Here is a 23,706-nt window from a genome sequence, read left to right as displayed (position 1 = left end):
TATCTCACTATATTACACAATGCCGTGCAAACGTATCTCTACGTACTTATCTGCTGCCTTACGTTTGTTCGCTAACAGAAATTCTAACACTCGGTTTTCGAAATCAGCTCAGGCTTCTATCAGTTCTGCAGCTGAGATTCAGCAAATTAAACTTCCGCTAGGGCTATTTGCGAATTCAACCTCACTAAACAACGATCGTTTCTTTTCATATTTTTTTTTACGCTCGGTGGCTGCTGGAATGTTCTCTTTCCGCTTTAAAATGTGAGGTCGAATCGTCTCATATTAAATGATCCTTTCACAGTCGTCGTTACTGTAGCGCATTTGTAGAGCACCCGCTTTGTTCGGAGGAGGTACTTTGTTCAACTGTCGGCTCCACTTTAAAAACCAGTGGTTTAAAACATCCACAGGTGTATGGCGTGCAACGAGGCCTTGAATGTTTTTTGTTGCCAGCAAGTAATTGTCATTACTAGTCAGGCCGTACTCATCATCATCATCAGCTTGACTACGCTCACTGCACGGAAAAGGCCTCTCCCATGTCTCTCCTATTAACCCTGTCCTTCGCCAGTTGCGGCCACCGTATCCCCCCGCCCCGCCGTGGTGGCTCAGTGGTTACGGCACTCGGCTGCTGACCCGTAAGACGCGGGTTCGATCCCGACCGCGGCGGCTGACTTTCGATGCAGGCGAAATTCTAGAGGCCCGTGTACTGTGCGATGTCAGTGCACGTTGAAGAACCCCAGGTGGTCGAAATTTCCGGAGACCTTCGCTACGGCGTCCCTCATAGCCTAAGTTGCTTTGGGACGTTAAACCCAATAAGCCAAACCAACCGTATCCCCGCAAACTTCTTAATCTCATCCGCCCGCCTAACTTTTTGCCGCCGCCTGCTACGCTTGCTTTTTCTTGGAATCCACTCCGTTACCCTTACGGACCAACGGTTATCTTGCCTTCGCATTACATGCCCTGCCCAAGCCCATTTCTTCCTCTCGATTTCGACTAGGATGTCATTAGGATGTCATTAGGCCGTACTAACAGCTTAAAGGATTAGTGACTCACGGCACAGACGCCTCTTAGTTAGTGTGGCACTTAACAAGCACCTTCTACAAACGCCTCCTAGTATCAAGAAGGCACCCTTTCTGGGTGAAACCTTTAGACATAGAGAAAACCTCTCCATTTACAGAAGCTGCGCTGTGGCTGAGAGCTGCGTAAAATTAAATTAATCGCTTGAGGTGCATAACAGGAGGTCATGCCCAATGAGATTCAAGAAACGTTGATAAACCTCTTTGCAAGCACAGTGACATGCCACAAAGCACTTCTGATCGATTGAAACTTTGGGCGCATATCCTGCTTGAGTGTCCTGCGTATGCTGACTGTGATATATTGCATGAAGAAGCTCTCCCCAATGCTTCTAACGATGAACAGTGTTTTAGGTCCCTTAGCCTTCCCTAGGCAACAGAGAAATGCAATGAACTTGTTGTTTGCATATCTAAATTACTTTGGGCATCTCTAAAACCTCTAATTTCACCTTGCATGTTGCCCTCATTCATTCCATTTTTCGTACTATGCACTTCATCATTTCATGCGTTACATCATTACTCGTCGATGTACCATAATACGCGTTTAATGGCCGAATTTCGTTGTTTTCCCTTCTTAGTTATTTTATTTTGGCTTTTCCGCACCACTCTCCTTTCGTCTATGTCTCCCAGATTCTCTTCGCCATTTATTTATTTATTTATTTATTTATTTATTTATTTATTTATTTATTTATTTATTTATTTATTTATTTATAGATACTGCGATCTCGTACAGATCATAGCAGGATGGGACAAAACAAAATACAAGCATATAAACGCACTCAAATTCATAACATTTACAGGCACTTTCCAAACAGCAGTAAAGAATTATGATTAACAGCCTAGCTATTAAGCTTGTTCCAATCAGTAATTGTCCTCGAAAAAAAAAAGAATATTTAAAGCAGTTATTTCGCGCGTTCAAATGGGTTATTGTTAGAGCATGCCTTTGTCTCGTGTTATAACCTGAGGAATAAGAAAAATAATTAGAAGTACCAACTATGTAATGTCCTTTTATAAGCTGGAAGAAAAACTTTAATCGACAAACACGATTGCGCTCAACGACAAGGGGTAACCCACTTCGCCTCACGAGCTCACTTACAGATGCACGGCAATATGAGTTAAAAACAGATCTAGCTACTTTATGGTGTATTCACTCTAATTTCTGAATGTTTGTTAGCGTGAACGGGTCCCAAATGATTATTGTATATTCTAGTAACGGACGGATAAGGGAATTGTACGCCAATAGACGAACACTAGGTAAGGATTACTTTAGTGAGTGCCTCAAGAAAAAGAGTTTCCGCATTGAATTTGCTACTACAGCGTCTATGTGCTTCGACCACGAAAGGTTGTTAGTAATCCATAGGCCCAACTATTTATACTCTGTCACCTCTAATTATGATATGCTGTTAGTACCGTACACAAAATGAAGAGGCATTTTCTTGTGTGTAATTTTCATGAAGGCGGCTTTTTCAAAATTAATACACATCTACCATTTGTTGCACCACGCAACCACCTTCGCTAGGTCATTATTTACACGCACCTGGTCGTCAACTGAAGACACCACTTGATACAGAATACAGTCATCGTAGCATGCCAGTGATTTTTAAACGCCGGCTAAATTCTGTTTTTCATTAAAGGGTCTCTCTCTCTCAGCACGCATAATAAGATTCGCCACCGTGGACATGCATTGTACGGGCAGAATAATAGGACTGCCGGTCATTCAGCTTAGTGAAAATCTCTTGCGTGATCGTGGCACAGGTGCTTCCGGAGTCCAAGACCCGCAGCAAGCGATGGATCAGCTCCTCGGTGCCGGAGAGTCGCTGGAACGAGCCCGCTGCTCAGGAGTGCTCAAGCGACTACTTCGTCAACAACTTTCTCAATCCAGTTCTGTTCCGTGAGGCCCTGCAGCATGTGCCACCGGACGCCATCGTTGTTGAAATTGCGCCCCACTGTCTACTGCAGGTAAGCAAAAATCGCTAGCAGAATAGCTTCTCTGTCATTGATAAGTGGTGGAACGGGACTTGTGTTTTCTAAATCTAGTGGTTGTACATTTCTGTTGCCTTGAAGTTGTTAACCCTGTACGGAATACATCGATAGTAATGTGAAAATCAACGTTACTAGATTACTTCTTCAGTTTGCAAACTCCGACGTCCCGGATGTCACCCTTGCCTGTACCGCCGAGCGGGGGCGCTCTCGTCGCTGTTTGACCGGCTTCTCGGCAGAGTAGCCTTGCTGACCACGTCAGCGAAGACTGCAGCGAAGCGTTTTTGTGCCAGGCGTTCCTTTGTTGGGTTAAACTGCGCTGCAAGTTGATCGCTGCTCCTCTGTGTCCTTGCCAGATTTATATAAGTGCGTTTCGAGCGACGCAGCTCGTGTGGCGTTGGCTCCGGCTGCAACTCAACACAGAAGCACAACAGCGTCGGTGCACCCGAGCTATGCGTCCGTGAGTCGGTGCGGCCGAGCTGTCGACCTGTCTGCCCCCAAACCAAGGCAAGATAAGCATTCTACGTAATGTGCGACCGCAATTCACACCGACCATCGCCAAGGCTGCAAACATTTTCTGGAAAGTGCTGGAAGAGCTAGAGAAGTGCAGCCTTGCTCGTTTGGGTTGTGTTGAGCACGTGTCCGCATTCACTTGTCAGATACTGAACTTTGTTATTGCTACAAGAATGCACTTTTTTTCTAGCACGTCTCTTGTCTCTTGTAAAAGCACGTCTCTTGTAACTGTGTGGCCCATTAAAATTGGCTCGCGTTAAGATGTACAGGTCTTTTTCCAGTATGAATTGAATAAACTGCTTTCAATCTGACCTGTGCTATTACCGTCATTTTTCGCGTTTTATGATCTTAATAACGTCGAAGTTTCACGGTGGTAGTCCTGCATCTCCCTTTTAAAAAGCCTGTATGCATCATTGACTGTCTTGATTCAAACCGATGGTACTTTGCCTTAGGTTTCGATATTTTCGGCAACATGCGACTCATTTACCGTGTCGTGGCTCGCCGTAAGCAGAGTCATTTAGTTTGTAGGGAAGTAAATGGAACAAAAAACTATACCCGACCAAGAACCAGATGTCTCATCGAAATAGCTAATGATTCAGACATCCCGATTGTACCTCTGCCGCCCAGGACCGTTCGCGCAGCCACTGTATTTGCACATTCAGAATAATATTTGTGCACTATCTTGGAAATACCTTCGTTACACAGGAATTACCGGCGTAAAGTGACGTGAAACACGGCGCGCGCTCGTCTCATAGCAATAGTTCGTGTGACGAGAGACCGGCCGGAACGGGCCAACAGCCTCGAAAGCGCCACCTCACAAGAGGGAGCCGATTGGGGCCACGTTTGGCCGCCGAACTGCAGCGCAGTTTGCAAACTGACCAGGTAATCTAGTAACGTTGTGTGAAAATGGCACTGGTTGGAATGATCCAGTGATTTCTGGGGTTCACATTGAAAGATAAATATGTGCTGATTCAGGGGATAATTTACTATTTAAAAATTTATGGTTCCAATTCATTTATATCTCAGCGCATGAAAGCATTTTCCAGGCGGAAAATTCACTATGCGATAGGAGTACGTGATATCAAATAGCGGTCAAAGGTGTAAAATGATTTTTGGGTCCTGTTTGAATGAAATATAAGTTGAGCGGTGTAATTTGTAAGTTAATTGCTGTCCACTGTTTGCGTATTTAGACATTGGAAGGACATTTTTTACATCTGATACTTGAACAGAGATACGCAATATTCAAATGTGTTCTTATCTTGATATTTTTGAGCAATTTTTGATCGCGTCACTGTCTTGAATGTCAGAGATAAGATATCCCTGGTAGCTACGAGCCTGACCTGAGATACACCAGCACACAACGCCACTAGGTTAAAAGCAGAAGTCGACCTTCCCAAAATACCCCAAGAACGCAATGTCTCTTTCCAAATCGTTTTGTAGCGATAGCTACACTACGCCAGCCGCTTCGCGAGGTCAGCGTGGCTGCGTGCTGAGACGTGGCACCAGCGCTCCGCCAGCTGTGCGCATGCGCCGAGTGGCGTCAGAGCACGCAGCTGGTGTGCGCGCCGCGAGAGTATAGTGCCTAGAATACACCGCGAGCCTTCAGCGTGGCGGCACCGTGGCTGGTCACGTGGTTGGTCACGTGGTGCGGACCAGATGCCTGCTGCGCGGCGCGCCAGCGAAAACGAGTGGGGGAGGAGTCGAGGAGGGGGGGGATGGAGAGAGTGAATCTACGTCCAGGGACAAATATGAAGGAGGAACCCCAGCGAAACGGAGCGGCGAATGACTGACATTGCAATTCGACTGAGCTAGTTCCACTCGGCAAGCTATAGCTATAGCGTCACTCTAGGTTTAACCAGGGCTAAACCACAGCCAATTTTTTTTCTTTGTATCGTTGTGCGCTTCACTAACCACTACGGAACCAACGAAACGTCTTCGCTGCTAGCTATCTTTCCAGTCGTCACGGCTGGGAGATGCTAGTCGTAAAGGTGCAAACGAATACAACCTGTCATAAAACAACCGTGGCAAATTACGTGGCCACAACTTATCGAAGTTACTTTACGGATTAATTCTTTAGCATTTTTTAGGGTGATACCGGAACTGGCAATGTTATGTGGGAAGAAAAATAATGAACATGCGTTGTAAAACGTAACATTAACATTCTGCCACCGGTGTTTTATTTCCTTTCTTCTACTACCTATTTGCAGTCTATCCTCCGGCGTGGTGTAGGTGCCCGGGCCAGTTTCGTCGGTCTTATGAAGAAGGGTGCGGACAACCACGCATTCTTCCTAAGCTCTCTGGGCAACCTACACACGCTGGGCGTCCAAATGGACTTGTCCCCGCTCTACCCGCCAGTCACGTGGCCTGTACCTCGAGGCACGCCGAGCATTGGCCACCTGGTCGCCTGGGAGCATTCTCAGCGCTGGAGCGTCGTCGGATGGAAGGACTGCATTACATTGCCGGAGGGCCACGACCTCTTTGTGGGTATTACCAATTGCTTAGTAGGGCTTCGCCGGGTAAAATAGAGAGATTCATTTTAAGGCGAAAGCCTTAATGGCTCATACTGTCGTCCGTTAACAAAGCGTGTCACATGCGTTTAACTCGGGAACTAAAAAAGAAGGAAACCAATGGTTGCTTCAGATAGAGGAGGAAAAAAATGAACCTAGAAGCCAAGTTTGGCGACTGTAGATTAATTAGTTGATTAATTATAGCCAGAAATGTCGAAATTGTGTCGAAATAGCGCGGACGTCGATGTAGCCACGGAAACGGTGTGACGTCACATCCACCGGAAATCGTCACGGCATAGTCAAATTGTGACTTAATGGTCGGGAAAACGTCAGATTTGTGTAAAATGAGTTGGAGAAGTGTGTAATTAAACATAATTAACACTTAAGATCTCCGAAAGATGTATAATTTGGTTATCGATATGGCCACGGCAACGGTGTGACGTCACATCCACCGGAAGTCGTCATGGCATAGTGGCCTCGGCTTTCGCCTCTGAACACTTTAGTTGCCGAAGTGTCCACGTAATTTTATCTGTCGCGCTGATTTCAAAAGGTTGCGGCTATAATTGACACGTGGCAAATTTGAAATAAACATAAAGGGGCAAAATATTGTTGCCTGGGACCGTATACTATATAGGTTTCGACCAGATTTGAAAGTTTGTTTTTGAAAGTTAGCCAGTTTTCTTCGACAGACCTATTAGATGCAGACTGCTTGAAATTAAGAAAAAAGGTATAAGCTGTCCAATATTCGTTGCCCATTTTGCGTCTAGTCGGTCCTGTGTCATAGGTCACTCAGATATAACCGCGGCTTTCAAGCTTCTGTGGAAAGCTACGCGGCCATTGGGTAATTGGCGACCGGACCTGACCATTGGCTGAAATTGGATGCAGTATGCTGCCAGTGTAGAGGTCTGGTTGCCAACCTCAACACCATCACCAGACCTCAAAATCATCATCATGATGATGGTGGTGTTGAGGTCTGGTTGCCAACCAACCAATGGCCCAGTCGCTTGCAACAGACCCTTGAAATTAGTGGGTATATCTGAGTGACCACGGAGAGAGGACCGAATAGACGCAAAATGGACAGCTTATAGAATACGATCCCTATAAACGGGGTGGCGGAAGAGCCGGTCACCATTTTTGTGTAACCGGTCAGACTGGTATTCCAACTGGTAATTGTAGTCTTGCCGGCGTGGCGCACAAGGACCTAGCTGGCCCGCACTGGCTTTGGAGAAGAGGCCGAAGGGAGTGCATTTTGATAAGAGACAAGCGAAAAAGCTAGGCTACAAAGAGGGAATATACATTCATTATAATACCTATTATCTTGGCTTTGCTAAACTTTACATACAATTGTGAGGTGTATTCAATTTATTTTAGTTTGTGTATAATTACCAACTTTCCAACGATTCATGTCTGCATGGGATTCTCTGCTAAGCCCTTTTGGATGTGGTCACATCGCTATCCCCAAGTTTTAAACCTACAGCTTGCCTTTTGAGCAAAAAATTGAAGACCGAGTACACCACTCTGCTTGCACTCTGACGACCCTAATGCGAGGAAGGCTTCTCAATGTTTTCCTGGCGTCGTTATAAACTACCTATTTCGCCTTTTAAAGAAACAAGTGTATAAAATGTCCAATGAAGGAAGAAAAAGGAAACGGCATTAAAAAAACTTCGGAAGAAAGTTCTTGACAAGTAGAAAGGATATGTATCTTTCTCTAAAGTAATCTGAACTCAAGATTTTACATTTCCCCGTCCCGTAATGATTCATTCTGTTCTGCACACAAAAATAAAACATCCTAAGAAGAAGCGAATGGTAGCTTGTACTTTCCAGTTAATCATTCTGCTTCTTTTCAGAGCCAACCTACCGTCTCTACGCCGTCTGAAGAGGCTCACGAGGACTCCACGACGGAAAAAACTCCAGGGGAGAAGATCGTCGAGACCGTGGCTCGCATTCTTGGTAAGTACCTTTTCCCTTCGATACTTCTGGGGCTTGCGTATTCGCTAAAACAAAAAATTGGCTGTGGCTTAGCTAAGGTTAAGTCTGGATATCTCGAAGCGAGAGAGAGAGAGAGAGAGAGAGAGAAAACTTTATTGTCGGAAAAGAAAAGTTCCTGGGCGCTCAGCAGAAGGGCCAGGTGGCCGTTAGCTGATAGCTGGCGGCGACCTCTTCGGCGCGCTCGATGGCTCCTGCCTGGACGGCGGGGTCCGAGCAGCGCAGCACTTCTTCCCAGGCGTCTGGTGAGGGAGCTTCTATAAGAGCTTCCGGAGGAGGATCCTCCGGGCAGTCCCATTGCATATGATCGAGGGTGGCAGTGCTACCGCAGTGTTGGCAGGTGGGGTCTATGAGATCGGGGTAGATGTGGGCGTAAATGTACGGGTTCGGGTAAGAATGGGTTTGAAGTCTTCTCCAAGCCACCTCTTGGTGTTTGGAGAGTGACTTGTGCGGGGGAGGATAGATTCTTCGAGAGAGTTTATAGAATTGGGTAATTTCGTGGTACGAAATCACTGCCTCCATCTTGGATCCCCCTGGACGAGAGCCCACCGCTCGGCCGACAAAACCTCGAGCGTGTTGGTGGGCTGCTTCGTTCCCTGAGTTCCCTCGAAGCGAAAAGCTGCGGCAAGGCGGAGGAGGAGCCGCGCGTGTAGTGAATACGGTTAGAAGGTTGCTTTAGAGACATGTACTGTGGCGTGCATTCCTCTCGGGTGTACACCAAGATATGAGAGACAGGCATTTGCTTTCCTTAAAAGCAATTTTCATTTCGTTTTCCTTAAGGCCCTTACGACGCGGTTCGGGCGTCCACCGAGATATAAGAGAGGCAGGAGTCATTTCCTTTCCTTAAATCCAATTCTCTTTTCATTTTCCTCTCCTTACGGCGCGGTTCGGGTGTCCACCGAGATATGAGGGGTTCCTCACGCACTGCTTGTCTTTTCTTTATTTTTTTATTTGTGGAGCATGTGACGTCACTCCTTTCGGGTGTGCATCAAGATATGAGAGACAGGCATTTCCTGTCCTTAAAACCAGTTTTCATTTCATTTCGTTTTCCTTAACGCCCTTACGCCGCGGTTCAAGTTTTTCTTAAGGCCCTTACGCTGCGGTTCAAGGTACCCATTTATATATGAGAGAGACAGGCGTCGTTTCCTTCCCTTAAAATCAATTTTCATTTTCCTTCCCTTACGGCGTGGTTGGGGTGTCCACCGTGACGTCACGCAGTTCGCGCATGCGCACCTGTGCCTTTTTCTGACGACGGAGCCCACTCTAGCCTCGGTGTTGACTAGCCTAGCGAAGCTTTTCGCTTCAAAACTAAATTTACAACGAATCTTATCACTGTTGTTCTCGGCACGGTTTTAAAAATAACCTGATGGCGAATAAAACAGCGCTGAACTCCACTGCATTTAAATTCGTGCCGTAACACAGACCTTTGCTTGCCAAAGAAGAACAGAAAAAAGATATAAAATTAGTCTATAAGCTGGCTGCGAAGCTCTGGAGCACACCAAATCGAGCGCTGCTTAGGTAGTTTAGGAACGTCCTCAAGCCCTGTGTTTAGCTTTGTAGTTTATCCTACAGAAGAAGTCAACTGGGAGGTATTTCATTCTTTCTTTCTTTATTTCATTTTCTCACAACAGTCAAAAATTGAGCAGGAGCTAAGGGCTCATAGCCTGACAGAGGCTCCTGCCCCAGTTAGCACAATTTGGCATTTTAGAGCATACTTATTAAAAAAGCAAAGATAAACAGGGAACATCTATCAATGACATAAACAAATTTGAACATATAAATATAAATATTTGAACATAAAAAAGGGAAAATATAAATATGAAATTAGACTACACTTAGTAGTATATTAAGGGGAAAAGAAATCCTAAATGCGCATCTCGGCACTCTACAAAACTGCCAATTCTAAATGCAGGGCCAAGGCTTCGTTCAAACCTGCTGCGATGCCATCTTTGCCGGTTATTTCCCTCCATTGTTATACTGATGTTCTCTTGTTCATGCTTTCTCTAATAAATTAGAAAAAAGGGAATAAAAACTACACTCACTATGTTAATGAGTTCATGATAAACTTCTAAGTGGCTCGCTTTTAAAAATTTCGAATATTTTTTGGTCAAGAAGAAAAAAAATTACCTCAAGAAATGACGATTGCTCATGGGTTGCTAAAAATCGTTTTCATAAAGCAGGGTCCAGTTTACTTTACTTGGTGCATTTCGTTGTATTTCCATGAAACGTGCCAGTTTCGAGCCTTTAATAAAATAACGTTTTCTTGCTATGAATCTCAGGCTACGAGGACCCGTCAAGGATAAACCCAACCACCAACCTCGTCGAGCTGGGCATGGACTCCGGGATGGGTGTCGAAGTTTTGCACGCGATCGAACGAATCTGCGGTGTCGTACTGTGCATAAAAGAAGTTCGGCGTTGCACAATCCGAGCGTTGGAAGAGATCGCTCGCCAGAATGGTGTGATGCAAGCTACCTGAAAACGATTGAACAGTGTTCAACTGGAAAAAACATTTCTACGTAAGCTGCCCGTGTTGCATGAATATGCGATGTCAGTGCACGTTAAGGAACCCCAGGTGGTCGAAATTTCCGGAGCCCTTCACTACGGCGTCCCTCATAGCCTAAGTTGCTTTGGGACGTTAAACCCCAATAAATCAAACCAAACCAAACCGAATATGCGTATTCTCTACTGATGCTGGCAGATGTAGCCATACTGACGTGATCCTAGAAGCAGTATTTCTTGCTGCTTTTTTTTCTGAAGCCAATGTGAATTTGTGTTCATGGTGCCATGGATACATCTCCCACTGAATAAAACATTAGGTTTAGAAAAGAGTGCTCAACACACGTTATCTCTGACATTTACAACAGCAACTAAATAACGGAAAATTTTCCGTGGGTTGTGTCTACGGTAAAGAGCGGTAAGTCTCAACCGTGCTTTTTTTTTAAGGAAAAGAGGTCTTCATGTCATAATTAGCCCGAAAACTTTAAGAAGCGGGCATGCACCGATTGCGGTAGTTAGTAACGTACATTTCGGAGCTAACTGGTACATTATTCATACTAAACTGCAGCAGAGTACAAAAAACGACAAAAACAACTACTCTTTTCACCCCGTCTCTCCTATGTTTTAAACCTAAGAACAGAACCGAGGGGTTAGCAGGAGGTCGAGTTACATATGGTAAGCGTAAAAAGTTTCTGAACAGTTTGTTTTGCAAACGCCTGCGGGCAGGCGCCATACTGCACACTGCCAATATGGGCGAGCTATCGTTGGTATGACGGCCAGAGCCATTCCATGTGTTATGATTACCGCTGTCGTGGCCCGTAGATGAAGGTAGATGACACTGTTCAAGACCATTTCTCAGCTTAACTTGCCCGTATAGGCCACCATTTGAGTCGGAGAGTGGTTTAGTTTTATTTCAGTGTTAGTGATGTCCTTCTCGTCACTCGCGTCGCCAACGCCTCTAATAATGGCCCACCCCTCGTCCGCTGTAAAGAGAGCGAGGATCGTCCTTCGTGTAGTCGAATATTTACACCAGCCCAATCTTTTTATTTTCTAGTTTACATTTCCAATCGTACTTGGTCGCCACTGAATTATAACAAGAACCAAATGGCGGGCGATCATACGAGGTGATTGGAGCACTTTTCATTATCAGTACTATTGTACAATCGCTTTTAGATTTGTCACTGTCCAACTGCGTCTTTCTATCTGATGCCGCCGTAGCTGTTTCGCTCGCCTGCTTCCCCTACTGAAGCGTTCCATCTGAGTCGATGGTATGGAATTATGGGAATATAGAGTCTATATGGTGGGGGAAAAATTACCGAAAACACTTTGGAAATTCAAAAGTCTGCCTAGCGAAAGACTTGTCGTCAACCCACTGCCGCTTCCCCGAACCGCTTGGCGCGGGATCACTGACTCACTCGACTGCAACGAGACGTCTGGCGAAGGAGCGGCAGTGCAGCTGCCCCTGCCGCCGACACGCGCGCGCTCGTTATACCCAGAGCCGTATATTCTAGCTATACCGCTACTTTGTGACGTCACGGTTGCTATGCACAGCTGCGCCCCCCACCGGCGCGCTGGTTGCTAAGGTGGGGAGGAGGTTGCGCCGTTGCGCGGAGGAGAGGCCACAGTTGGCACGATTCCAGCGCACGGACGGACACCGCGAGTATGAGCCATAAAAGGCTTTCGCCTTAATATATGGACACTGTGAAAGCACGACGCTGTATTGTGACGTCACTGCGGTCTTGCGAACCATGATTCCGTGCTGCGTTACCACGACGCTCGGGCCTCTATATCGCTGCACCCTTCTCAATAAACGTTCTTCGTTCACGCCTGACGTCAGTCATATCATCTGGCGACGAGGCACTTCGTCCAGACGTGTGGCCGCCTCGTCACCGCGGAAGCAACGTTATCCGCTACGGAGAGCAGCCAGCGCAACGGCACGTTCGTCGAGCGCTTGACCGTCGACTGAGCTGTACCTGTTCAAGGAGCTAACGGAAGCGCCGACTGAAGTCCGACGGGAGTGCTGACAGAGGAAGCGAGACGCAGCGTGTGATGAGTACTGCCAAAACGCCTTCTTACGGAAAGATAGCAAAGTTTGATGCTGAAACACAGAACTTTGAATCATACGTGGAACGTTTCGAACTTTTAGAGCGCAGCTCTTTGGCGTCCGTTCCTGGGTTTCGCGTCGTCGTCGTCGTCGGCGTCGGCGTCGGCGTCGGCCTCGTAACCAGCTCCGCCCCCAATGTCATGCTTTTCAATTGGTCGAAATGCTCGTGACGTCACAGTGCGCGAATTTCAAATGGGGCCAATTGTACTTTGGCTAGTAACCATGCAACCAATCAAAGGGATCGTATAGTGATGCTGCAACTAAGTTGGACTGAGTTTAGTTAATTGCTTAATTAATCAATTAGCCTAATTAATATAGAGGAGAATGAAGAGGTCAGAAGAAAAGAAAACAAAGACGCGCGCCGCAGCGACAACAGCGTCCGCGGAAGGAGACGCTGCTGAAAAAAAAACAGATAAGTACGAAGCCGCGTTCCCACCACCACCACGCACTTCCCCACTCAGTAAGACGTTGCTCGTTTCATATACGTTGTGTCGAACATCCTAGACAGTTCCAACAATTGACAGGTTAATGACAGAACACGATGGATAGAAATGCAATAATGTAAATATGAAATAGCCTAATTAACCTTTCTAGTTAGACCGCATAAATCTATAAAACCGAGAACGAAATTGGTCGAGTTGGGGAATCGAACCAGGGTCTCCGGAGTGCGATACGAGCACGCTAGCCACTCCGTAATGCCAGCTGAATGGTTTGGAATGAACAAAGGCGCGTCTAGCTAATACGGCGTCTTCGTTCACTCCCATCTTCCCCCTTCCCCTTACGGCGAGGTGCAGGTGTCCACCCAGATATGCGAGAGAGATACATTTCCTTTCCTCAAAAAATAAATTTACCGTCCAGCAAGGCGTACAGCCGAATTGGCGATGGCGTTCTGTGGACTCCCTGGCAGCGTTGCAAGACGCTGTCGCGTTCCACTCTTACAGGCGAAGCTTAACATGTTAACCACACATCAGTAACACACGCAGACAGCCAATGGACGCGTCATTCGCTGGCAGCACTTGATTCATCATTCACAACCACATTCTTAACGTACGCTCCCTTGCCGCACATGCCAAGGACGTACACCACGATCACATTCTGCGCCATTCCTCTGCACTTTGCTTTGCTGAAACCTGGATGGATCCCGAAGAGCCTCTCGAAATCATAGATTTCCTATACTGCTGTGGTGCTCGCAGAGACCACAACAGAGCGGCGGGAGTCGCTATCTACTTGCGCACAGGTCTCTCTGCAATACCAGTCGAAATGTTTGGCACGTCACATGAACTTGGCGAACTGTGCGCCGCAAAGTTGCCCAACGGCTTGCTGGTAGTAGCTGCCTACTTCGCCCCTACCGCACTCACGAGAGACGTCGTGCACTTCCTGCAACTCGCATTAACCGTCCATCGATCCACACCGATGTTAGTAGTGGGGGACTTTAATGTTGACATAAAGACAAACAGCAATTTCCTAACACTTATGCGGGAGAACATCCCGTTCCTCTCGCTCGTAACGCGTCCCACGGCTGTGACAACCTCGCGAGGCACTTGTATAGATCTCGTCTTTGAGAATCAAGCATTGGTGTACCAAGTCGAACATATATCAGTCTATTTCTCCGACCACAAAGCTTCATTCCTGACTGTCAAGAACTGTTAGTGGAATCTTTGTTAAAGGAATACGTGTGAAAAATAAAAAAAAACTCTGTGATAGCGCATACATGTGTTGCTCGATTTCTTTGCCTCAATCTATCGAAAAGGTGAAACACCTTTTTGCTGCGCTCAAATTTCGCATTAGGAAGTAACGTAATCGTCGGTAATTTTTTATTGGCGCGAACGAAAACGTTGAAGGGAAAAAACTGTCTGTACTTTTGGTTGTTATTGGCGCGGGAGCATATGAGATGTTTAAAAGTCTTTGTGTGCCGAAAACACCCGCTGAGCAAACGTATGCTGAGGTAAACGTCGCCCATATGCTAACGCAGTAAAGTTATGAGGACGCAGGTATATAACCAAATGAACGTTCGTTAGCCTTTAACAACTGTTTGCTTAGGCTGCCAGATGTTGAGAGCATTTTGGCGAAAGCGCTAAGCAGTTTTCTCCAAAATGGCGCTTTTTAATACAACAATGTGTTCGTCATAACGACAAATAGTGACAAAACTACGGAAAGCCCGTCATAACCAGCAGTGCAGGTTTCATGAAATGAAGGTATCTAAATTATTCACCGCAGCCACGCTGTTAGTTACCGTTTTCTGCAATCCAAAACGAATGTGTCAATGTGTCCTGCGAGAATCATTATAAGCGGGGCCACAGTCATCGCCACTTCGCTGCATGCCACCCCCGGAAAAGACAGAACGTTTCCACGCCTAATACAGGGGAAGGAGAGTACTGTTTCACGTAGGCCTTAAGACAAGCGCATTCGAATGGTGGTCAATAAGCTTATCACCCTACTAGAACACTAGATAAGCTCACTTAAAAAAAAAATCTCTGCCTCTCCCGTAACCGAGAGTAGAGTAAGCATGAAATGTTTACGGGCATAACACATTGGTTGTAGATGGTGCTAGTGAAAATCTAGTGTTCAACACACCACACCACACCAAACATACTGTGCACTGGTCCATGTGGACGCGATCGTTTCCTGTGAGTGTCTGGGGAATCTCTTCCGCTCTGCCTCGTCAGCTGTATCCGGTTTCTGTTTGCCTTTCATCTTTGTAATCGTTATTTTCATTCCTCGGTTATTTGTACCACTTTGCCTGCGTGACACCAGTGACGTCACCACTGGATTACGTCACACGTAAGTGATGACGAAGTAATGACTACTAATTAGTGACTAGTTATGATTAATGACTAAACACTAATTATCTCCTAATTAATGACGCTTAAGCTTCGCCTTTAGGAGTGGAACGCGACAGCGTGTGTAGCGCTGCCAGGCAGTCCACGGAACGCCACCACCCGTTCGGCGCGATGCCTGCTCTTTGAACGCGACGCTCTTTGAGGAAAGGGAATGGCGCAGTAATTCTCTGTCATCTCGGTGGACACCCGAACCGCACCGTACAGGAAGGGAGGAACGCCACCCCCCGTTCGGCGCGATGCCTTGCCCACGGCCGCTAGATGCAAAGCGCAAAGCGCTTTGCGCTTTGCGTCGAGCGGCCGTGCCTTGCCCTTTGAACGCGACGCTTTTTTGAGGAAAGGAAATGGCGCAGTAATTCTCTCTCATCTCGATGGACACCCGAACCGCACCGTACAGGAAGGGAGGAACCGCACCCCCCCGTTCGGCGCGATGCCTTGCCCTTTGAACGCGACGCTTTTTGAGGAAAGGAAATGGCGCAGTAATTCTCTGTCATCTCGGTGGACACCCGAACGAACCGCACCGTACAGGAAGGGAGGAACGCTCTCCCCCCCCCCCCCCCCCCCCCCCCATTCGGCGCGATGCCTTGCCCTTTGAACGCGACGCTTTTTTGAGGAAACGAAATGGCGCAGTAATTCTCTGTCATCTCGGTGGACACGGACACCCGAACCGCACCGTACAGGAAGGGAGGAACGCCACCACCAGTTAGGGCGCGAAGCTACCGGCGCTTGTATGCCGGTCCTGTAGGAGGGCTTAGAGAGTCTCGTTAAATCTCGTACGGTGCCCGGATGCTCTCGTTTCAGTGCCCGGATGAGTGCATGGAATTCAGTGCCCGGATGAGTGCGTGGAATTCAGTGCCCGGATGTTGGCTCTCGGTATCACCGTGACGTCACAACACTGCCGACAACGGGAGCTAAAAGCATTTCTTGCGTAAAATTCACCCTGCTCAGTCAGGTTATCTGAGAGCCGAGGTTGCTCTCATGAGGTACGGCGTTAAGGGAAGAGGCGGAGAGCGGAAAGGGGATATCAGCGACTCACTGAATAAAGCAATGCGTTTTTTTTTTCAAAAAATATCCCGCGCTATCGCTAGTGTTTAAAAATAAGAATGCTTTGAAAAGCTCATATCAAACCAAACTTAATTTATCTTGGCCGCGCACCTGGTTTAGCTGTGTTAGAGACTGCTGCAGAAGGTTCTGCATGGCCCCCACCGAAAACAGTGTAAGAATTATGTCCCGACATAGCAAATCGTCGTACGTTTAGAACACCGGCAAAATACGCAGAAGGCGAACATAGACGTCGTTTTGTGTTTCATTTTTTTTTTAATGTCAGAGCCTGGTTTTTCCAAAAAAAAAAAGCAAACAGCAGAGGCAGATTTTTTGGTTCATGACGAGAACGTAAGCGGATCAATCCTAATGCCAGCACTGAAGCAAAACTCTAACCATGCCACCAGTGCAGCATTAGACGGGACCTCAGCCATCAGCCAGTTCATCTTTTCAGCAGGTTCTCATTCGTTTAGCCGGTGGTTCGCTTGAGTTGTTGCAGCGAGCGCTAAGCGCACGGACGACATCCGCCACTAAGTCGGCGCGGTACTTCGTGAGCGCATCCCAGCCGGCCGTTCCAGTCACTTCACTGCCATGGGCAGCAATAAAGTCAATGGCACTCCGGCGGAGCGTGGCAGCATTATGGCGGTCGGCTAGGATGAGTGTAGACGTGACGTTGTCGACGTCCATGCTTTCGATGAGGGCCCCTTCGCACAAGTCTTGGAGGGTCCGCAGGCCGTACTTGTCAGCTGCTACTAGCAGATCGTCCGCCATGTCACGGAGTCGCCGGGTATGCCCGGTGTAGATGAAGTAGAGCAACTCGCCGAACACATCGTAGTCAATGTCGGAAATGACTACCTCCCTTTCCTGTGCTTCAAGCATCTCGTGGCTAAGCATTGCTCGGAACACCGGTGATCGGGATGCCAGGATCGCCTTATGAACACGGTACACACCTTCGCCGACCTTAATGGTGATGTCGGCGTGGTTGCCGTTGTCAAGAAGCCAGCTGAGGTCCTGGGAGAGCCGGGACCGGGGTACAGTGGTGTTGTCGCTCATGCGTATTCCAAGTACGTTGACGTAACCGTCAATTACTGTCACCATACAGCGTATAACGAGGTCGCCTTCCATCAAACTGTTACAACTGCTGCACTCAAGGACGCTTCTGGGGACGAATCTGTCGACACCCCAGCACCCTGTGTGCCTGGAAAACGATCTGACACCCGAACGTGTTCTGCTTCGTTCCGCTCTGCCTGCATCGACGACGCAAACGGCTACTTCGGCGAGCACTTCGACAATGCCTGTGTAAAACACGAACAGTGAGAAGTATTGCTCGTTCCCATCGAACGTGCGCTGCATGAGCTTCAGGCGCCAATGTCCACTGTCTTCGTCTCGTGAAGGGAACGGGGAGCTGTAGATTCCGTCAGTAACCTGGTGCGAGAACAAGCGGATGTTTTTGACGACCCAACGGAAGGAGATATTCTCGGTTTTGGGCTCACTTACGGAGCTGAGCTGGATGGAGGACATTGTGGCCGAGTTTAGGGCAGTCGAGCGAAGCTTCTCAGGAGACCAGCTTACCGCGTGTATGTAGAACCAGGTGGCTCACTCCAACTGCTCGGGTAAGCCTCAGTCCTCAACCACGGTCTCCTTCTGAGAGGAGCGTCCAGACGGCAAGCCTTGGCTATAGTGGCCGCGCAGGCGCGCGCCGTTTCGTTTTCTACTTCTTCAGCAAGGATCTCGTTCTATTCACCAGTATAACACAGACTCCAACGTCGGCTTTTATACTTGTCCTTGTATAATTTGGTGAATAATTGTTTGCAACAATAAGCATCATGTTGTTCTCGTTGTGCATTCGAAAATACCGCCCAAGAAGAAAGTGGCAGCTGAATGCACAACAAAAAAAAAACTCGGTTTATTGGCTCAAGTACGAGCGGAAAAAGAAAGTTGAAGTGCTTAAAATCAATCACTGAAAAAAATGACAATGATGCCGAAGACGCTTTCATCTAGGGGCCGTGTTTTGTAACAATTTCGTTCTGCATTCGCTGCTCTGGCTGCACTATCATTGCTAGCTGTCTCCGGTGATGTCAAGGTATGGTTCACCGGATTGAGGTCTCACAAGTGTGGAACACGGATAATAAAAATAAAAACAACTGTGTGTAAAATTATCCGTATAAAAGTATGCAGCATAATTCTAAATAAGAAAAGACGATCAACAATGCATGATGTGAAAACGGCACTCCTCCTCTGCCTCCATCATCACTGCTGGTTGCTCTTAAACTGTAATGTAGTACTCATCACTGCAATTGTGCTCTCACTACTACACTGTAATATACCCATTTTCCACTACTTTTCACGTTTTTATAATGAAGCCAAATGCTATTTATTTTGCTAATTCATCTTACATGAGAAGACAAGGCTTCGTAAGGTGTTACATAAGCGACTCCAGCCTGTTTTGACTGTGTTTGCTGTTACTATACTTTGAAAACGAAATCATTACAGGAAGAAATGCGTAAACTGGAACAAGTAGGAGGATCTGTGTGAGTGTCTTCATAGATTCGTCAATGAAATTCTGCCAAGTGGCGCAAATCGTTCGATGGCAGAAGTTCGGAAGCCAAAGTGAATTTTCAGCATTCCAGACTAATGTGGACGGTTAGAAAGGAACTGTACTCAAAATTGTCTTAAGAAATTTTAAAGACGGGGGAGCGGAGTAAGCGAGGAGGTAGCAGAGAGAACAAAATGATATTTCGTTTTTTTTTTTGCGCTCCTTTGCTAAAGACGAATTACGGTTAACAGCTACACATCGCTTAAGAAAAAGATTAATACGAAGATCAAGTGGATGAATACCAGGGGGAACAATAAATTACTCACGGACATCCAGAGCGGTAGGCACAGGCACTGTAAAATATTCTCAGAAATCTCTAAGCACGGGAATTTAAAAGGCAAAGCATATTTGATCATTCTCTTCACTCCGCCTATCATCATTACCAGCCTGAAACGGTCATTCGCCTTTTGTGAAGAAGAAAGGAAAGTAAAATTCGGTGTACTAAAAGTTGAAAGCGCGAAAATATTTCCGGCGTCATTTAAGGAGAATTTAGTTTTAGCAGCGATAGACGTGAGACTGGTTTGGCGGAAGAAGGAATTAGGCACAGAAGATCAGTGCTCCTCCGCAGGGCGGCAAGCAACCCATGGATTTCAGGGTGGGATCATTCAGAAGAAAACGACGAATTTTTCTATGCAGGATTAAGCTTGAGGACATCATCATCATCACATAGCGAAGTTGAACACAGCTCTTTCAGAAACGACAGGTCATCGTGCTAGAAAATTCTCCCAGTGTACAGGTTTCAACTTTACAAGCACAGTCCTGTTAAAGGAGAAACAGAGAGAAAGTTTTTCATACAAAGCAGCAAATATCGAAAATGTTCTGCGCCAGCATGAAGAACACCCGCTCTGACAGCTCGTCCGAGGCTAGCCACGCCCGTCGCGCAAGGGAAGATTGGCATGGGTTTAAAATATTCCGTTTTCTTTCGATAAAGGTGTCTCGCTAAGCTTAAGCAATGGCGGCCCAGTGATTCCGCGCCAAGCGGTTCGGGGAAGTGGCAGTGGGTTGACCACAAGGCTTTCGCCAAGCGCACTTTAGAATTTCCATTGTGTCTCCGGTAATTTTGCTGTTCCACCACTGTCTTCTCCCCTGCGGTCTTGGCAGTACGATGGCGTTATCGTACCACCGGCATTTGCGTGACGAATGCAAGACGCATGTCACAGTTGATTTTGTTTCATTCCTTTTGCTTTCACCTGCCATGGCCGATGAAACCGTGGCCCAAATCGCGCTTCAATCACAGTATGACTGGAGAGGTTTTGACGATTTGATGCGAGACGCGCCGGCGCCTGCGAGAATTAACGAGCTCAGATTTCGTTGAGCAGACGACGCGGGGGGGTGCGCGTGGCTGCTCGAACACCAGATTCCTTTCAACTTGCCTTTCCGCTTGTCGGCCCCAATATGCTTCCGAAAACACTGCGGCCACACGCACGAGGGTTCCAAGTCATATTGAGCGCGGTAGTAAGAATGTATTCAGTGTATGAAGAGGCAAGACCCCTCGTCGGCAGAGCTTATCTGCAACACCGGCCGCCCAGATATGCCCCACGAGGAACCTAGGTTTTTGCCTCGATCTTCAGAGCGCGGCTGGCATCAGCGCTTCGCCGAGCGTTGTTCACCTGATGCCGACAATGAGCAGTAGAATGGACGCGTCCGCGGCTGAGGTGCGAAGCGGAAAATGTGCTCCTGCGTGAGGATGTGAATGGCCTAAGTGCATTCGTTCTGGTGCATGCCGCCAAACGAGATGACTTCGCTCTCCGACTGTTCGGAACCTTAGAACTACGCGTCTGCTGTGGCCACAAACATCGCTGCCCCAAATACTGGCGTCCCTCCTCATCTTCTAGCTCCGCACCAACGTATTCATCTGCCACGCCCGTCTAAAGCGGTGAGCCAGCCATCACGACCTCTAGCGACGTTTGGCAATGCTAAACAATCGATGCTTAAAGTAGCATCCAAACTGCCGGCAAACCAAGGCCTATTTGTTTCTCGCCTAGACCCGACTACAACAGCGTCGGACATACAGGAACTCCTGTGGGATATAGTGTGGGACAAGGTGGGGGACGTGCACAAGACTGAAAATGAGGTACGACGCGTATTGCTCTTTCCATGCTTCGCTCCATGAGCATTTGTGTTGTTAACAAACCTGTAGTGTGGCCCGACGGTTGCGTGTTTCGCCCCTTCTATAGAAACATGTGGTCCTTCCGACGCTTTGACAATCCTAACTGTGCTCTAACCCTTTCACAAAATGGCTCAGGAAATTAGGTTATATTATCAAAACACGAGAGGGCTTCTAACTAAAAGGGAAGGGTTCTTCGCGAATGCATACCAATGTGGGTATGATATTATATGCTTGGCAGAAACATGGCTGAACTCATCAAGTGCTAGTAACTCTTACTTCTCAGATGAGTATGCTGTCTTCAGAGCCGACAGAAATTACTCTGACCGGGTCAAATACGGTGGCCGAGTTCTGATAGCGTGCAGGTCTTTATAAGATTCATTTAGAAGGCAAGACCTGGAGACCTACGAAGAATGAGTGTGGCTGGAAATTCCAACACGTGACAAATATCACCGTCTCGTTGGCTGTTATTACTTTGCACCAAATTGAGATCTTAACGTTTTCACTAATCATTTTTTGGATATTGGGGAAAAAATGTTTCCAAGTACAAGGTTCATATTTACGGGGATTTTAATCTTCCTAAAGTCGAATGGGGAACTGGTTTGGTCAGCAGAGACTGCGCAGCCGTACGAGAAAAGCCCGATGTCTCTGATTTTATTAACTTCCATAGATTACGTTATGTGATGAAGAACTGCGCTGGTAATATTTTAGATCTAGTTATATCGGACGTGCGTGTTTTTGGTACTTGCATGTTTTGGTGCTTGTTTTAGTAGACAGGTTTCACAGTCCATTTACTCTGTCATTCTTATTTCTTTTCGTCCAGCGCTTGAACTGAAACCAGAAAAATTCAGGTACGCTGACGGCGATTATCTGGGGCTGTACAGAGAACTTTACAGCTACGACTGGTTTCGATTCTTCGATATCGAGAACGTTGACTCATGCGTTGATCTACTGATCTCAGTTTACAGGGAACAATGAAAAAAATTCATTTCGCGGTGTCGTCCGAGAGGGTCTAGATTCCTTTGCTGGTTTTCTTGCGATTTGAAACGCTAAAAAAACAGCGGTATCACAAACGGTACGTTAGAACAGAGAGTATTGATACCAAAGATATTCACTATGCAGGCAAATTGTGAAAGACCTTACTGAACGCGATAATGCTCAATACCACACGCATCTTGAAGAGAAATTTAAGAAAGAACCAAACTCTTTTTGGGCTTTTGTGCGGAAACAAAGTAAGTAGAAAGTCAGTGGTGCTGTGCTGAGGATACATGGCAGTATCTGTTTCAAGCCGCAAGATGTATGCAAAGCTTTCGCTGAGCACTTTAGCTTTTGCTTTGTGCGCTCTGCCAACACAACTGGTGTTACCACCCTTGATGACAGTCCTGACTGCTGAGTATGATGAAGTTTTATCAGCGGTTCAGAAGCTGAAGCCAAAATGTTCGTAAGCAGTCGATGCAATTCCCAGCTTCATAATCAAAGGATGCAGTGACATTTTCGGTTCTGCTCTAACGTATTTGTTTAACTTATCTTAGAGCACTGGTGTTTTTCCTTGTCTTTGGAAACTGTCAGTAGTTGTTCCTGTCACAAGTCTGGCGATGCTTGTGGTGTGAATAATTTTCGACCAGTGTCACTTATTTGTTGTTTTGCAAAAGTTTTTGAAATGGTAATGTACGAACGCATGAGTTCATATTTTAAAGAAAAGATAACACCTCTGCAGCACGGTTCTTTAAAAGGACGATCTGTTGAATCGCATCTATGAAACTTTCTCGGGTATAGTGGGCCTGACGTGTTTAATCACAGCCAAGCGGACGCAGTCTATATTTGACTGGACTAAAGCCTTTGACACTGTTTCCCATGAGATACTTATGACGAAGTTTGAAAAATACGGACTTTGTTCCTTGTGCTGCAAATGGCTCAATAGCTGCCTTGGAAGCCGCCATAATGTGGTCAGATTTCCCGGCTGTGTCTGACGAGTTTGTTTCAACGTCAGGAGTGCCTCGGGGTTCCAATTTGGGACCGCTGTGTTGTTTTTAGTGTTTATTAATGTTTTGCCGCTACACGTAAACTCAAGGGTTTTGTTATTTGCTGGTGATTTAAAATTCTTCCGTAAGTTTGAGACCTTGCAAGAATGTCGCCTTTTGCAAGCTCACATTAGCAACATCGAGAAATGGTGCTTGATGAATAGGCTTAAACTGAACATTAAGAAAACTTTCGTTTAGTAGCTTACTCGAAAACGCGACACAAATACAATTATATTTTTCTTGGCGGACAAATATCTCGCGCTGCCCACAAAGCTCACGACGACTTGCTTTGCTTTAATCCAACAAAGAAAATGTGTTTGCTCTTTGTCCTTGTTTGGTACGCCGATCGCAACAATAAGATGTGTGTTTTAATGTCCCGAAGCGGATAGTAAAACACACATCTCCCTTGGCCCACGTCCCCTTGGCCCCGTCGCTCCGCCACCCTGGT

At 46.8% G+C, this 23,706-nt stretch overlaps 1 protein-coding gene and 1 pseudogene across 3 annotated transcripts in view; one reads left to right on the top strand and one right to left on the bottom strand.

Moving 5' to 3' along the window:
• The window catches only part of LOC149348011 (fatty acid synthase-like), a 33,387-nt gene extending 22,661 nt beyond the window's left edge, over positions 1–10,726 (top strand). For all 3 annotated transcript variants that reach the window (XM_089585709.1, XM_089585708.1, XM_089585710.1), the window contains 4 exons: positions 2,826–3,029; positions 5,771–6,043; positions 7,918–8,020; positions 10,336–10,726. In XM_089585709.1, coding sequence (XP_089441835.1) covers positions 2,826–3,029; positions 5,771–6,043; positions 7,918–8,020; positions 10,336–10,532 — 777 coding nt within the window. In that variant the 3' untranslated portion in view covers positions 10,533–10,726. The remainder of the gene's footprint in view (positions 1–2,825; positions 3,030–5,770; positions 6,044–7,917; positions 8,021–10,335) is intronic.
• A 6,258-nt stretch (positions 10,727–16,984) lies between these two features.
• LOC149348010 (speckle-type POZ protein B pseudogene) lies at positions 16,985–17,632 on the bottom strand (annotated as a pseudogene).
• Between the last annotated feature and the right edge of the window lie 6,074 nt (positions 17,633–23,706).

Source organism: Amblyomma mixtum, chromosome 4 (assembly GCF_055824585.1).
Source record: "Amblyomma mixtum isolate Tamu chromosome 4, ASM5582458v1, whole genome shotgun sequence".
Taxonomy (NCBI): Eukaryota; Metazoa; Arthropoda; class Arachnida; order Ixodida; family Ixodidae; genus Amblyomma; species Amblyomma mixtum.
The sequence above is the reverse complement of the archived record's forward strand: the minus strand, read 5'-3'. Positions and strand labels throughout refer to the sequence as shown.